At 41.0% G+C, this 15,339-nt stretch overlaps 1 protein-coding gene across 9 annotated transcripts in view; it reads left to right on the top strand.

The window, feature by feature from the left end:
* Window positions 1-15,339, top strand: part of sick (sickie) — a 142,974-nt gene that overhangs the window by 85,557 nt on the left and 42,078 nt on the right. For 7 of the 9 annotated variants that reach the window (XM_086837347.1, XM_086837345.1, XM_086837343.1 and 4 more), the window contains 3 exons: window positions 11,256-11,386; window positions 12,604-12,712; window positions 12,817-14,394. In XM_086837347.1, coding sequence (XP_086693473.1) covers window positions 11,256-11,386; window positions 12,604-12,712; window positions 12,817-14,394 — 1,818 coding nt within the window. Of the gene's footprint in view, window positions 1-4,756; window positions 6,067-11,255; window positions 11,387-12,603; window positions 12,713-12,816; window positions 14,395-15,339 lie in introns of those variants that run through there. The other 2 variants (XM_086837349.1, XM_086837348.1) reach the window with 1 other exon arrangement.

Here is a 15,339-nt window from a genome sequence, read left to right as displayed (position 1 = left end):
ATACCCTGAAAAGTATTACCCTGAAGGGTATTAATATAAATTAATACAATAAATCGTTTAAGATAATAGAATTTTCTATAACTATGTAACATAATGTTTTTATATTTTTTAAATTCAAAACAATATAACATAAATTGAATTGACCACTTTCCTTAATAAAATTAAAGCTATTTAAAATACTACAATAGATGTGAATTAACCATGTTATGTCCGTTATTACTTATTGCCTCTTTATTTTATATAATTATAATAATAATAAGTGTAGTTAAATTAATAATGAATACATTTTCCTTATAAAGTTGCCTGGTTTTGCCTGAAATAAGTTAAACTGTGAGCACTGCTGCAGGGGTTGTTTGGGCATACTCGTCTGGTGAAACCGGCTGAAAGATTCAGTTTGAAAACAAAACTCATGTCGAGTGGTTGGTACCATGGGTACAGTGAGATACAAATTGAAAAGCTAGTTGGAATTTTCAAAAATGCGAGACAAATAAAAACATATTATTGTTGTCAAAAAATCGGTCGTCGTGAATAATGCAAAAAAGCCCAGTTTCATCGCACATTTTTCAATTTCTTCCCGCCATTTGACTTTGAAAAAAAATCCGATTTGACGGTCGAGATAATCGCGGTGCCTCGTGTGCAGTTTTTAAAATGGTTTGTTTTGATTTTGCCGGCAATAAAAGTCGCGTGCAATTGGCAATAACAAATAGAAATAAAAACCAAAAGTGTGTGATAATAATTAATTAACGAAACGGTGTGATTTAAATATGCAGAAACAAAAAGCTAGTGATAGTGATTAATATTGTGGGAAAATACCTAATATGAAAATATGCTTTTAATAAAATTTTCAACAAACCTTTTGCATATTTGATGGCTTTAAGGCACTTCTCTTTAAATCAGATAATTCCGTTATTATCCACTGAACACATTAAAAGGCTTAAGGCAGACTAAAGCTTATAACAGACAAAACCAAATAAATCAGACAAAATCAAATAAATGGCCAGACTTTTTGGTTTGTCCATAGATTGGTAGAGAGAACGCATTTATATTAGTTAAATAATACAAAACAGAGTTGAAAGATAATTATAATAAAAATTATTAACTTATAAATAGTAAAGAGTAAACATTAAAGCCTTTGAGTTTCCTAAATGTTCTCTATTACCATCACCTTTTTTATTTGAGCAAAAATTGGACAGATTTTCTTTCCCAGTTGCAATACATTTAAAGAACTTTCACGGCTTACATGCCACTTATTGGATAGTTAAATAAAATATGGTATTGTGTCTTTAAAATAGCTTTGAGATTAAAGGTTTTCCATGTTAAAGAACATATGCACAATATGTAAATCTAAGCATTAGAATCCATTCTATTGTGGCCTATTCACTCATAATTTAACACCTTTCCGTCTGACTGCCTCGAAAGTCTTGAAAATAGTTTAAAGAAAATGGGAGTTGCTTTAATTAAGAGTCCAACGGTAATTAGTGGCTCCCAAAAGATAGGGCAGCTAACCAAAATTGGGGTCCAGAAGGGGTGCTAATCTCCGTTGTCATCGGTTTGGATCTGAGATGCTGCAGATGGTCCAGGGATATTGTCTGATGACTGGTATATAGCCGGTTTTTTCGTGTCTCTTAACGGCGCGTGCCTTCAATTAATCACCGCATACCATCGGGTTCGTGAAGCTTATACGCTTGGTTCCTTAATTTAATTTTATTCAAGTGGCAGATGGGTTCGAAAGGATTATGCTTGCCTCAATGGAAAGATGCTTGGATGCTTGCCACATACGGGGATTCCTGCTAATTATGGCATCCCGGAGTTGAGCCAAAGATGTTCCTGTCTCGGGATTTTCAATTTTCAAGCTATGCGCTCTCTGTGTCCCTGACATCTGACAAACTGACAACCTGACAAGCGTAACAGGCGCTGTCAAAACCAGTCCGTGAGGGGGGAGCATTGAACTCGTTTAGCAACCCTCACAGAAGCCAAAAACCAAATCAGATTCGGAATTGAAATCGGAATCGATAACTCCGCCAGAAATTCGAGATATCAAAAAGCGAGCTGTCAAATTATCAAACAAGCGGAGCCACATCGTGTAAAATCAATTGCGGAGGCAAGGAAGCCCTCGAGGTACTCCCAGATACTCCTCTCGAAACATGAACTAATGATAGGGGCATAGTGTCTCGGGGCTAGGAGCCGAGGTAGCTGACAGTTGAGGGAGAAATGTGTATTATGTTGATGGCAGCATTACGCTAATGATTTAATTATGTTAATGATTATTTCCGAAATAGAGAAGGGTGAGGTTGATCGCTGATCGGGGTCGTTTCGTGATGGTTATGGTGGCAGTACTTCAAGTATTTCTCTTTGACCTATGAATAAATTATCTGAATTTGGTATTTTCAGGAAGACATCGTTACTTTGACCTACCTTCTGATACCTGCCAGTAAATATTTTGCTTAAACAATCTGATATTTATTTCTTTTGTTTGGTTCTTTTTCAATTAAGCAGTGAAACTGAAATATCAAGACTCCCCACCGACTCACGAATATGAAAATGTAAACTTTTCAAGTCACTCGAACGATTATGAAATGCTTAGTTTTCTGATTTACATGCAGAGATATGGGCCACACCTCTCGAGCATTCATATTCTGGCGGCCCTTTCGTGCATTTAATTGGTTGACTGAAAAAGCTTTTTCGAAAGAGTCAAAATAAGCGGAAAACAAATGTCACTTTGAGTTACCCAAAAGCAGCCAAATACACATAAATCTGTTAACTCCGTCTAGATTTGTCCTCCTTCTGGCCGTTCCTCTGGCTTCCATTCAATGCAAAATGCCGTGACAAATTGTTGATTTGCTTTGACATATAAAAAAATGCTTTTGTCTTCAGGTTTTCCTTTTAGATACCCAGTAGTTTCAGTACAAAGGGTGGCTACGTTTTCTTGACAGTTTAAAATATCTACCAGGAAAATAATTATAATTTAAAATTGTTTATATACATATAAAACTAGGAAAGTTAAGTTTATAGTATTTTCTAATATAATAAATGGTTCTATTTACAACTCGATGATAACACTTTTTACATTTTTTTTTTGCACATCTATAATTGAAATATCTACTTAATTCTTTTTGTTCTTTGTTTGTAAATTTTCTTATTTAAAACATTCATATACAATCTTCCAGGGTATCCCATTGCAGAGACCTTCCACACTCAGCTTTTTCGCAGTAGCTTTTCCCTTTTGTTTTTCATTCGTTTTGTATATTTAAGCGGAAGCTAAAAGACTCTTTCAAGTTGATTTCTGCTCCATAAACTTGTCTATTTTTGTTTTGGTCCCCACTGCTCGGTGGAGCGCAAAAGGCAACCCCAAATCCCCTGCATTTCTCCATCGTGAAGCGTTTCGAAAATTTGGAGCAGCACGTGCATTTGCACGTTTTAAATTTGTCTCCCACTTCCCCACCATTTAATGCCCCTGCCTTTTGTTTATATTTAGATGTTAGTATTTTTTTATGTCAGTTAAGAAGGAGGGGGCTTCGGGGAGAGGACTTTTGCGCCATAAATCTCGTCAGAATTTATTTGTTAAAGCCAAAGACGAAGTACGGTTTGATATGCAGCACTGCATGTGCTGGGGGGCGCCATGTTCAAGTTTCTAAAAACCCGGCGAACATAGTTTCACTAGAGTGATTGAACGTTTGCATTGCCAGATTTATGGCTACAGACAGTCCCAGGCCAGAAAGCCAGGCCAAATGGGCTAAAGGCCCGGTCTCTGGTCCAGTCTGGTCTGGGGATCAGTAACAAACAATGGAAAAGTTGCAGCCATTAATTCTCTGTGTGAATTTCCTTTCAAAAATTGCACTCCAAAGTGGGGGGTATCCCCAAAAGTAGCCCTCGCTCTAGGATATCTAGAAACTGGTGTTCGTGATGTTAACACTTAACACCCATTGAATTTATACTCGAAAAAATAATAACAATAATGTCATTAAATAAATATTAAACAATTTCGGATGGAAAGATAAATCTATTCTTTGAAAGTTTTTAACACTGGTTTTGTATTTTACTAATATTTAATATTGTTATCTTATTTTCTTTAATTTCCTTTTATTTTTCCCAGTGTCCTTACATTTATCTGTATAGGTGTGCGTGTCTTTTAGCAACTTTTTACCACTTCTTTTGCCGCATATTAAATAATTTCCCTGGCCAACTTGGGGGCAACACTGTACGTGACTAAACGTCAATTTCCAGTTCTGCCCCCTTGGCGTTTCCTTTTCCCTCTTGGCCTCTTGGCAAGGCAAAATGCATTTTCAAAAACCGATTTTAATAATTTTCCCAGTGCGCCCTCAGGCCTCTTATGCGGCGGCATAGATAAGGTCCTGAGTAAACGAGACTCTGCCACTTTTTATGCAGTGTGCGAAAAGTGCAATGCTCTGATAAGAACATCGACTTGTCCTTCCACTCGAAAGTTTTCTCAACTCAACCATCGGCCGACGGCATTTTGAGTGTGTCAAAATAAAAAGTTAAGGTTCAAGTTATGTACGTGATGTTTATGAAATCGAAAGATTATCCATGAATAATCGGTTATAGAAATTAATAATAATAGTTAAACCATCAAGAGATCCCTTCACTCACTCTATCCCTTATGGGTTTTCATAGTTTCCTATGCCTCAGTTTGGGCGGAAAAACAAACAGCAATTTGCTTAAATTTATGGAAATTGTTCGGTCGGTTGGGATAAAGTCGAGGAGGGGATTTTGATTCTGGATTTGGGTATAGCTTCAAGCTGGGGTCTTGGCTTTGTGCTTTGATTGTCGCAATTGTTGCTGCTGTGACTGTGTGATTACGCAACCGCTGCAAACTTTCAATAAATCAGACAATGTGTACCCATAAGTCAAGGGAAAAATATAACTGACAATCCCCGTACACGTGTCGAATCCCTCGTTACATTTATCGAATCGAATCCAGCCCTTTGCCCATTACATTTTACGACAAATTGATTAAGCATGAACTTCGCACCCTCGCCTTCGTGTGCTACGCAATACGACCACTTTGAGAGCATTTAGCAGGCACTTGAAAAGTCCTAAAAAGAAGTACAGGACTCTGGTTATCCTGCGGGTGGGCTCAGCACACCCAGCCACCCACTCACGTGTCACGCACACGTGCGTATTATTTACACGCAATATTTTTTTGTTCCATAGAAGCTATGGCTTGTTTTCGGAAGGATTTCCATCCATTCTTGTTATAGAAATTATCGATTTTCATCATCCCAAGCTAAGCGAAAAAAAGAGCATTGTTTCGGGTTATGTTCCATCTTGAAGCTTGGAACAATCTACCCCCAATTTTTGGGCTTTACTCTTCTCGATTAGCCGCATCGGCAGTCATACATCAAAAACAAATGTCGGTCTGTGTCTGGTTTCCCTTTTCTTGCACGGAAGTTGCAAATATGTTCACTTAATTGCATTAAGTTTGGGTGCCAAAGCAACCCCTGGATGTGTTTTTGGGTTAAGATCAAAGTACAGTGCAAATATTTTGCTTTGGTCATCCCAAAAATGGATTACTTTTTCCCCTCTTTTGCAATGTATTTGACTTTGGGGCGTTGCCACCAGACATTTCTCTGATTTGAGTCCATTTATACTTGTATTCCAGCATCCCCCATTTAATTGCAAACTAATTACACAGAGTAAACATAATACATTTAGTAAATTAACGATTAATTGGGGTGCTAAAATGCAGTTATTACACTTAAAAGAAACGGAAGGAAGTGTCACAGTATGCAACATTAAAGTTGAAAATGTTTCAAATTAATTTACTTGCTTTGTGCTTAAAAAGAGTTCCCTTATAACTGATAATGAAAAAAATACCCAAAATGCCAAGGAAAATTCGTAACAAATATGTGAATAATATTACCAAGTGTAAGCTATAAGTGAAAAGTGAGCTAAATCCAGTGCCAAAGTTGCATTTAAATGCCAAAATTAAGTTAGTTAACGATACTCATCTTCAAACGAAATGGGAAATGCATCATCCTCATCGGCGAATGGCGGAAGAAGTTCACGAAAGTGTCGCAGTCTACCCAACTCACCGGATGTCAGAAGGTAAAGAGCCCATGAAAAGCCCACACATATCTAAATCAAAATGTATACTTTTCCGAGAAGATGTCAGGCCACATTTCTGGCCACTAATGAGTGTCATCATGCATACGGGAAAACCTTTGAATTAGCCAAATGTCAGAACAATAAATCAAGTCAATCATCCCCGACTCTCAAATCTGAAAACAAAGTTCCACCAAATTTACGATAATCTCTCAAGCCAGAAAGGGGATATTTATAGAGTCTAGCAGAGAGTCACGAATGCTCTTTTTTTCGTGGCACTAATGGAGACGACATTTTGTGGTTCCCAAGATGTTTCCCGGCAAGTGCCAATTTTTCCCAGCTCACTCCAGATTCATAATTAATGTCTGAACAGTCTCTCCGGATCTCGTCCCTTCTCCTCACAGAACTCTGGAGGTGCCGAAAGCGATCCAGAAGTTGACACGCAAGTGTCTCGCCGGAATGATCAGAGTGCAGAATGAACCAAAACCATGCTGAAGTTTTGGCCGCCAGCCAGGCGGCATCTGAATTCAGCTGGAGCCCTCAGAACCGAAATAAAAGCATTGCATAATCAAGCGATCGCCTGAGTTCAACTGCCTCTGGATTTCCTGGAAACCTAAAATATTACAATAATATATCAAAGTGCATACGAGGTACTCTACAGGGGGGAATCCTCTCTAACCCCCTGGAAAATATTCTTCAAAAAGAAACGCAGGCCGGGAATCAACCACCGTATCTAAAAACCTTTCCGGCCTGATGGTGTGACACTGAGCCTCCCTCAATCTAATGCACTCTCTTTCCAAAGTCAATAAATAAAACATTTGGCAAAAGTTGCATAATTGAAAAGCAGAGAAATATATTTGGGTTTGCCTGTGTGCTACTTACTTATCAGCAGGCTCTCTATGCAACCCTTGGAAAATTCTATTTGAAGGAACAACCCCCGCGGCAGACTTATCAAAAGCAAATATTAAAAACACAAAAAGTTGTCAGCTGCATTTATGAACGAGTATTATATATAGAGTTTAATACTCTTTAATTACATATATTTCAAAATTCAGCGGATAGACTTATGTTAAATCTCTTTCACTGCTTTTAAACCCTTTCGAGATTCCATTTAACTTTTATTTTTCGATTTACTCTATAAGCTTCTTAAATATTTGGTTCTTATTGTACTTTACAATATTTAAAAGTGAGGAATTCGCAGATGGAAACTTATAAAAGCAGGACTCTAAAAAAAATAAGACCAAGAGTGTGACTTCTTTTATTCACTGCCACCCCCATATATATATTTTTGCACTTATGTAGGCTGCCAACAGAGTTGGACGCCCGGGCACAAAAAAGGTGGAAGTTGCTACTTGAGTTGGCCAAGTGTGGAAGCTGGCTAAGAGGGGTCTTTCCCCCACTTCTTTTCTCTCCACTGTTTACCCGTCCACTCCCCACTTTGCGGCTTCTGCGGCTTCTTGTTTACATCCCGGCCAACCTGCTGCATATTTAAAGATGTCAACCAGCCAACAAAAGGTGGCAGTCCAATGATGACGACAGCCATTAGCAAGCTAGCTTGGAAGTATCTTTGAGTTCGCCGTTCCAGGCGCACGTGTGTATGTATCTGACAGATGCGATGGTACTGGGGTGTAGCTTAGCAGACGCTATTAATTGTTTCTTGTGGCAGCAGTAGCATCTGCAGCTGAGAAAATGCGTCTCGAAAGCCACACAAACAACAACTGCTGGAACAAGAAGTTTCGCTCTGTCTAATAACTGAAAATCGTGACTTTATGTCTGCACTTGAAAAAAAGGAGGAACACAATGCTGGAATAGCTTTCAGTTCTCTTTCTTTTTGGCCAAAAGAGGCAGGAGACTCCCCAGGGTCTGGGCCACTATGTAGATGTGCTGTGGTACACACGACTTTTCAGAATGAACACGTTCTCTCACCCGCGTATCGCATTACAAACATTTCTAATAGCGGAGACATTGTGACATGGCTTTTAGTTATGAACAAAAGCCGGTGTTGATTATGAGGCAAAATGAAAGAATGGAAGAATGGGTATGAGTCCCCAAAGACTTTTATCCAAAGAAGAAGTTGTTGGAGAGAGCACTAAGTGGAGTTATTCTTTAAATAAGCAGGTATAACTTCATATCATATATCAGATTCTATGACTATTAAGTGTAATGAAAGTGATACCCATGCGATTTACAAGCTTTTCTTATTATAAATTTGATCCAATAAACACATGATGTTGATTTGTTTACCTTTTATTATTCCTTGTTTAATTGAAAATGTTGCTTGGCCTGTTTAAGTTACAATTTCTTGGTTCTCCCATTCAAATGTTTATAATCAATAATATCAAGTTAATTTTCGAGTAGAGTCAGGGCAGCTGGCACCGCCTCTGAATAGCATCTCAATTCGACTCAACATTCCGTAAGTTATCCTCTCCTTGGCCACATTATGCTTATTACCAACCATTCAACACCCACTCAAAAAGGGAAAAATGTGAAACGAAAAGTATTCATAAAAGTCTACTAAGACGAGGCAACCGATGATGTGCTGGCTCAACATCAACTTTGAAGGGGCCGCAAAGTACAGAATGTTGGTTTCGGCCTCTGCAAGCCAATGTATCTGCTGGATGCGGTTGTATCTTTCGGATAGCGGTTCTTCGGTGGCTGCTGCAAGCACATCATCAACAACAATTGGGGGACTGGGCTGCTTTTAAAGGTTTTGGGGTTAAATTTGATCTGAAAATTGCCAGACTGCGCTCTCAACTCAATGGGTCTTTGGTGGAAACTAACGTCTTGATATTTTTTTAAGCAGGAACTGAAGGAATTCTCTCTCTCTCTTCATATTGGTAAGTAACTTAAATGCCAAGGGCCGAGGTGGATTGTTGTTTCTAACCATAAACGGACAAACTGCAAGCAATACTCCCATGTGTGTGAGCAATAATAAAAGCGAGAGATGTTGCATAAAAGGCAACTGGCGAATGCCCAAAATGGTCACAGGCAGGCACAGCCACAAAAGAGCCTTCACATAGATGTCCAGGTTCATACTCATCTCAAATGCACTGCAAGAAAATGTAGTTTAGTTACAGAGGTCTCCAAAATAATATATGTATATTTGGGCTTTAGTTTTCTATTCTCAGTTTTTAATATAATATAAAAATATCAACTATCAATATCAAGTTCATTGACAAATTGCAAAGAATAATGTTTCTTAAATACATCAGCTTGGTCAGTGTTTCTGAAACCTGTTGATAATGAAAAATTGGCCTCCTATTCATAGCCAAGTCAGTTTTCCGAGTGCAGGGAGAGGCTTTTAAAGGCTGTTGCCATGACAAATGCAACTCAAGTGATACATTGTACACAAAGCAACAGCGAAATGCTGTCGAGGAGTCGCGGATGAAGCTGGAGCCGGTCCTGGCTCACCGCTTCATATAGAATGCAAATACTGGGGGCCATCAACTTTTCCCGTACGGAAATGTTTAGGGACTGGTCCAAAACTGCGTGGGCTGCTCTACCAGGAGGAGGAGCAGTGGGGCACGACGCACAGGTGAATGCCACCGAGAGGCATTGGAGGACTCAACTACACAGTGGCAGCTATTATGCACTCCTCGTCTGCCGGCAAAGGTCAAAGACATCTGGCAGCTGGTGCGTCGCTTCTCGCTTCTCGTTCTGCATCTGTGCAGATCTCGGCATCTCCAACTTACATACAAATCAAAAAATGCGCACTAAAGACGCAAAGTCAATTTGCGCAAATGTCAGGGACTGAGGGGAGGGAAAAAGATATAAAACAAATATAGAAATGACTGAGGCGCCTGGCACATGGTATTTGACATGCGACACCTGAAAGCGGAGATGCAAAGATACAAAATGCATTTCCGACTCAACAGTAGTTGAAACCAGATGGAAAGAAAAAGATATTAAATCTAAGGAGAATGTACAAATGACTCTTGTTTACCAATTTCAATGGGGAGTCCCATGTGTATCTCATTAGGAGCTGCCACTTCTCTTCTAATTGGATTTCTATGGAACATTAAATCTTTAACACTATATCTAGCCTAGCTATAATTTAGACTTGTCATTTAAACATCTTTAAGAATATCGAACCCTTCTAAGGTAATAGAAACCTCCACTCAAGACCAAGCTCAACAGTACACTTTTGAGACAATAAATGCAAATAAAGGAATATGAAAGTAATTTAAACATCAAGTTCTTTTTTGTTGCTTTTTTGTCTGCTCAAAGGGAGGTAAAATGTCTTCCTGGAAGAGGAGTGTCAGCATAGCATCTCTCCTCAGGAGTTTTGTCTGCGTATTTAATTTGCCGTTGTAGGACCCCCAACAACTTCATTTTGTCTGTCATATTTGTTTTTATTGTCTTTTTTATTCATTTAATGCAATTGTTACTCGTTCTCCGCCTTTATCCGCCTGACTTCATAATAATGGCCAAGAACAATTGTATGTCGGCAGCCATAAGATACATTTGTGTCTGGAAGCTTTGTCTGGTAGAAGTTTATGTGCGGCTCTTATTAAAAGTTTGTGCGTCCAGGATTTGTTGGTCTTTTTTTTACATTTCCTTTTTAATTAGCTTAATCAGTCTTATGACTAATTACGCAAAGTTGAATGGAGATCTAAGGGAAAGTGTTCAGGATTGCTAGATAATTTATATATAAACCCCTGGCTGGGAAATACTTGTTTGCAATCCTAAAAACTTTTTTTAAATCAAATACCTGACTAAGATTTAATTAAGTTTAAATATAATCAAATACCTTTTGTTGATTGACATTCTTTGTAAACTTCTATAAGTATTATCCCTGGAACTACCTTACTACGCTCTTTATAGCTTTGCCACAAAGGTATCTCAGAATCGCAGCGATATGCAAATTTATAAGCACAAATCGTAAAAAACTTTTACTGCATTCGCTTGTTCTCTTCTTTTTATTCCTCCCAGGGCTTGTCGGCAACAATAAGAGAGGCGTTTTATTAATTTAAAGCCATAAAATTATTAACAAAAGTAAACTGCAGATATGGTTATTACAAATCGCTGCGAATATGCACACGAAGCAGACGCAGTGGCGTGGGTGTCTGCCATAAATATACATATATATATGATTTAAAAATATACTTTTCAGTTCTTTGTAAATGGATGCACTCCACCATATATTAATACAACATTCGCTTTAATAACTTGATGTATTTTTCCAATTGCAGACAAATTGCGCCCGCCTATGCAAAGGTCAATGGCGGCACTGCCATTCCCCTTCCCGCCACCGTGATGGTCCAGCGTCGCTGTCCACCCGACAAAGTGCGTCCACTGCCACCCACTCCGAACCACACGCCCTGTAAGTACACCCGCCTCGCCTCCCCCCGTATCATCTGGCATTGCCGGAAAAGTGTGGGAAATTTATTAAAAAATATTTCAAGCCCTCAACCACCCTTAGAGCTGCTGAGGGGTACCAAGGGACCGACCTCCCTGTTGTTTACCGGGGATAAACAAATTTCGCTCCCAGAGTACACCCAGAGCAACCCCCAAATTTCGAGAGCAGCGACTGCACTTAGTATCCCATCTCCTCGTACAAAAGAATAGAAGCTTAGCCCTTTGAAATGCGTTCCCCAGGATGGGAATATGACCGAGATTTTGTCACTGGGGGGAGGAGCTCCATCAAAGCACCCTGGGGAACCGTTTGGGGTTAAAACTCACAATAGGAGTGTAACCAAATCGTTGATTTTTTATTTATAAATAAGGTAACCGAAAAAAGCAAGTAATTAGAGAGCTTAATTCGAGTTGGAAGTTAAAATTTCAGTATGCCTTAGAGGTATTTTAGAATGCTATATATTTTATTCAGGGTTATCCTTTTTCATTGATGATTCTAATGAATACCTCAAAGTTATTGGAGAATCCTAGATACTTTATTCAGGCTTCTCCTTCTTCATTGATGATCCTAAAGACCATTTTTCGGTAGCAACATAGTTTATAAATTTATATTCATTTAATTTCATTTTCATATAAAGATATATTCATTTTTAATATTAAACTATATTCCATATTTCGGTGTAAGTTTATCATAATTTCCATACGTTATTAAGTCATATCTGATTATACATCCCTAGTTATTAATGAGGTGGCTCTAAATTAACGGATCCAAAAAGATAAATAAATCAATCGAGAAGGAAAGTTACAAATCCCATATTAGTACCTTACTCATCAATAATACGATTAATTTTAGACCGTATTTTTAACAAACACAGATTTCTTTGTTTTAGTGATTTAGGGATCTTGGTCATATTTATAGAACGTTTTACCCTCGCCCCGATGATTTATTTTCCAAATATTTGGCCCGTCTGTCTGCATACATTAATCTCGGACCCGTGACTCCTTCAGATCTGTTATCAAACTCACGCGAGGCAATTAATTAAGTTTTATGTCCGCATTGGCCTTTCGCATTGATTTATAGGTTGACTCTTTGTGCTAAGTGGGCGCCAGCCGAATTGCGAGTGGGAAAGCAGTTCTTTATGGCCAGGCTATAACCCTTGCTGTTGTTTCTCTATATTTTTACAGCGATACCGGGCCTGGGCAAGAGCGGAAGCGACTTCAATTCGAGCCGTCCAAACAGTCCGCCCACCAGCAATCACACCATCCAGACTCTCAAGGGCGGCAATAACAACAGGTGAGTACTTGTGACTTTCAATTTTTAAAGAACAAGAAAAGCAAGGATAAAGTTTATTTACTTCATTTACTATATATATATTAACGGATTCCCCTCCGTTTTAGCCTACGACCACCGAGCGTTAAGAGCAACCACCAGAGCGGTATTCCATCGCCAAGCAGCCCGCAGACTGCTCCCCAGAAGCACTCCATGCTGGACAAACTGAAGCTATTCAACAAGGAGAAGCAGCAGAATGCGGCTAATGCGGCAGCAGTGGCCAGCAAGTCGCAGATCCAATCCAAGCGCACCTCCTCCTCCTCGGGGTTTAGTTCCGCCCGCTCGGAGCGCTCCGATTCCAGCCTGAGCCTAAACGATGGCCATGGATCCCAGTTGAAACCGCCCAGCATCAGCGTGGCCTCCTCCCAAAAGCCTCTGCCCAAGAGCAAGCAATCCAAGCTCCTGGCTGCGCAGCAGAAGAAGGATCAGACCAACAAGGCCAAGCTGGACAAGAAGGAGAAGAGTCCGGCGCGAAGTCTGAACAAGGAGGAGTCTGGCAACGAGTCACGTAGCTCCACAATGGGCAGAACGGGCAAGAGTTCCTTGGCTCATGCGGTGGTCGGAGTGCCCGGAGTGGAGAAGAACACACCCAAGACCTCCTCCAAGTCATCGCTACACTCAAAGTCTGACTCGAAGAGCTCCTTGAAGACGCCCCAGTTGCTGCAAAGTCCCAGCGGCACCGGGTTACCCAAGCCCATTGCCGCCATCAAGGGCACCAGCAAATTACCCTCTCTGGCTGGAAATCCTTCAGTCCCGGAGCAGCCACAGCAACAGCAACAGCAGCACCATCAGCTGCTGAAGCGTGAAACCAGCGACATATCCTCGAACGTATCCCAGGCAGCGGCGGGTGATTCCCCCGGCACACATATCCTTAAGGCGGCGGCGGCGGCGCCAGCACCGCCTCCTTACTACGCCAACAGCCAGCCTCCGCCGTTGCCGCCAGCACACATATCATCGCATCATGCCACCCATCCCCATCCCCATCCCCAGATGGGTGGCTACCTGAGTGAGCCGAGCACTCCGCAGCACAACTCGGGCATCTACGGCAGCAGTCGCCTTGCGGCTCCCAAGTCCTCCCTGAGTGCTCCTCGAAAGCTGGAGTATAGTGCCGGACCCCATATACTGGCCTCACCGCCCCACCGCCAGGGACTGCAGCGACCTTTGGTTAACTCAGCGCCCAATACTCCCACCGCTTCGCCGCATAAATTTCACACCATTCCCTCGAAGATTGTGGGCACCATCTACGAGGCCAAGGAGGAGCTGATGCCTCCTCAGCAGCAGCAACAGCTTCAGCAGCAGTCCTCCATTGGAGGTTCCGTGCTGCCCATGAGACCTCTGCTCCGTGGCTACAACTCGCACGTGACATTGCCCACGAGAGGAGCACGTGGTGGCCAGCATCCGCACCAATCGTATTTGGACTTTTGTGAGTCCGATATTGGCCAGGGTTACTGCAGCGATGGCGATGCCCTGCGGGTGGTCAACTCTGCATCGGGTAGCCGCTTCCATGACATTGACAACGGATACCTTTCGGAGGGAAGCAGTGGACTCAGCGGTCCAAGTACATCCTCTGGTGGGATCTCCCATGGCAAACACTTCCTCAGCATGATGCGAGCACGAACACAACTTCCTACTACCATCGAAGAAAGGTGAGTGAAAGATCTTACTATATTGTATAGTATCTTAACGATAAGTATAAAGCTGCAATAATAAGGGTATAGAACAAGAAAAGGATAGAGGAGACTTAAGGCTTATTTAAAATTATAAATTGCTTAAAGAAACAAAGTTCTTTGATATCTTAGCTTCTTATGGATCCCTCTGTTGACATATTAACATACTTGTATCTCAAACTTTTCAAAGAAAGTATCTTAAATCTCCTTTCCCCCAACCATTCTCATTATAACGAGCCTGGTCACCACTCATTCTTTCACCAACTTGAGTCATGAGTCATCATCTCAAGTCCACTTCCACCACTGCGTCTGGCAATTGTGCAGCTCCTCGAACACTCTTTTTCCACTGACACCAATGAGTCAACGTCTCGATTTTGCTTCCCAGAAGTTGTTTGTTGCTCAAATGTAGCGTGCCGTCTTTTGGTGTCACTTTGCACAGCTGGCCAAAAATTCTTAAAGAAGTGACTTTCGCCCCAAAGAGCCACGCATAATTTGCGAATCGCTCGAGGACCTCTCATTGGGATGTGAAGCAGTTAATTGCACTGGCAGCCACTTGACTACCTTAACAACTTCCGGCAGGATACACAACAAGAGTATCCACTTGACAAGGCCGATCCACAGCTCAAATTGCCAATTTGCATAAAATCCACTAGATGTCAACTGCCACATCCTAGGCTCTATCCACTCGTGCTGCGGCAGCAGCAGCAGCAGCAGCAGACGACTTGACAATCGACAATGCTCACCTGTCAACGGCCGATATTCCTCTCACAGATACTCACAGGATTCCCATACATTCACAGGCCAGGGACCCATCTCCATGGCAGCTAACCCGAGAGGTCCTTTATTGGGGCAAAGGTTGGAATTGGTTTTGTTACAGAGTAGGATAACCTTTAAGAGGAATTCGAGTTTGGGGATTTAAGTAGC

The sequence above is a fragment of the Drosophila serrata genome, unplaced genomic scaffold (genome assembly GCF_035046125.1).
Source record: "Drosophila serrata isolate PLE 108 unplaced genomic scaffold, ASM3504612v1 contig_302, whole genome shotgun sequence".
Classification (NCBI taxonomy): Eukaryota; Metazoa; Arthropoda; class Insecta; order Diptera; family Drosophilidae; genus Drosophila; species Drosophila serrata.
This window is presented reverse-complemented; position numbering and strand designations above follow the sequence as displayed.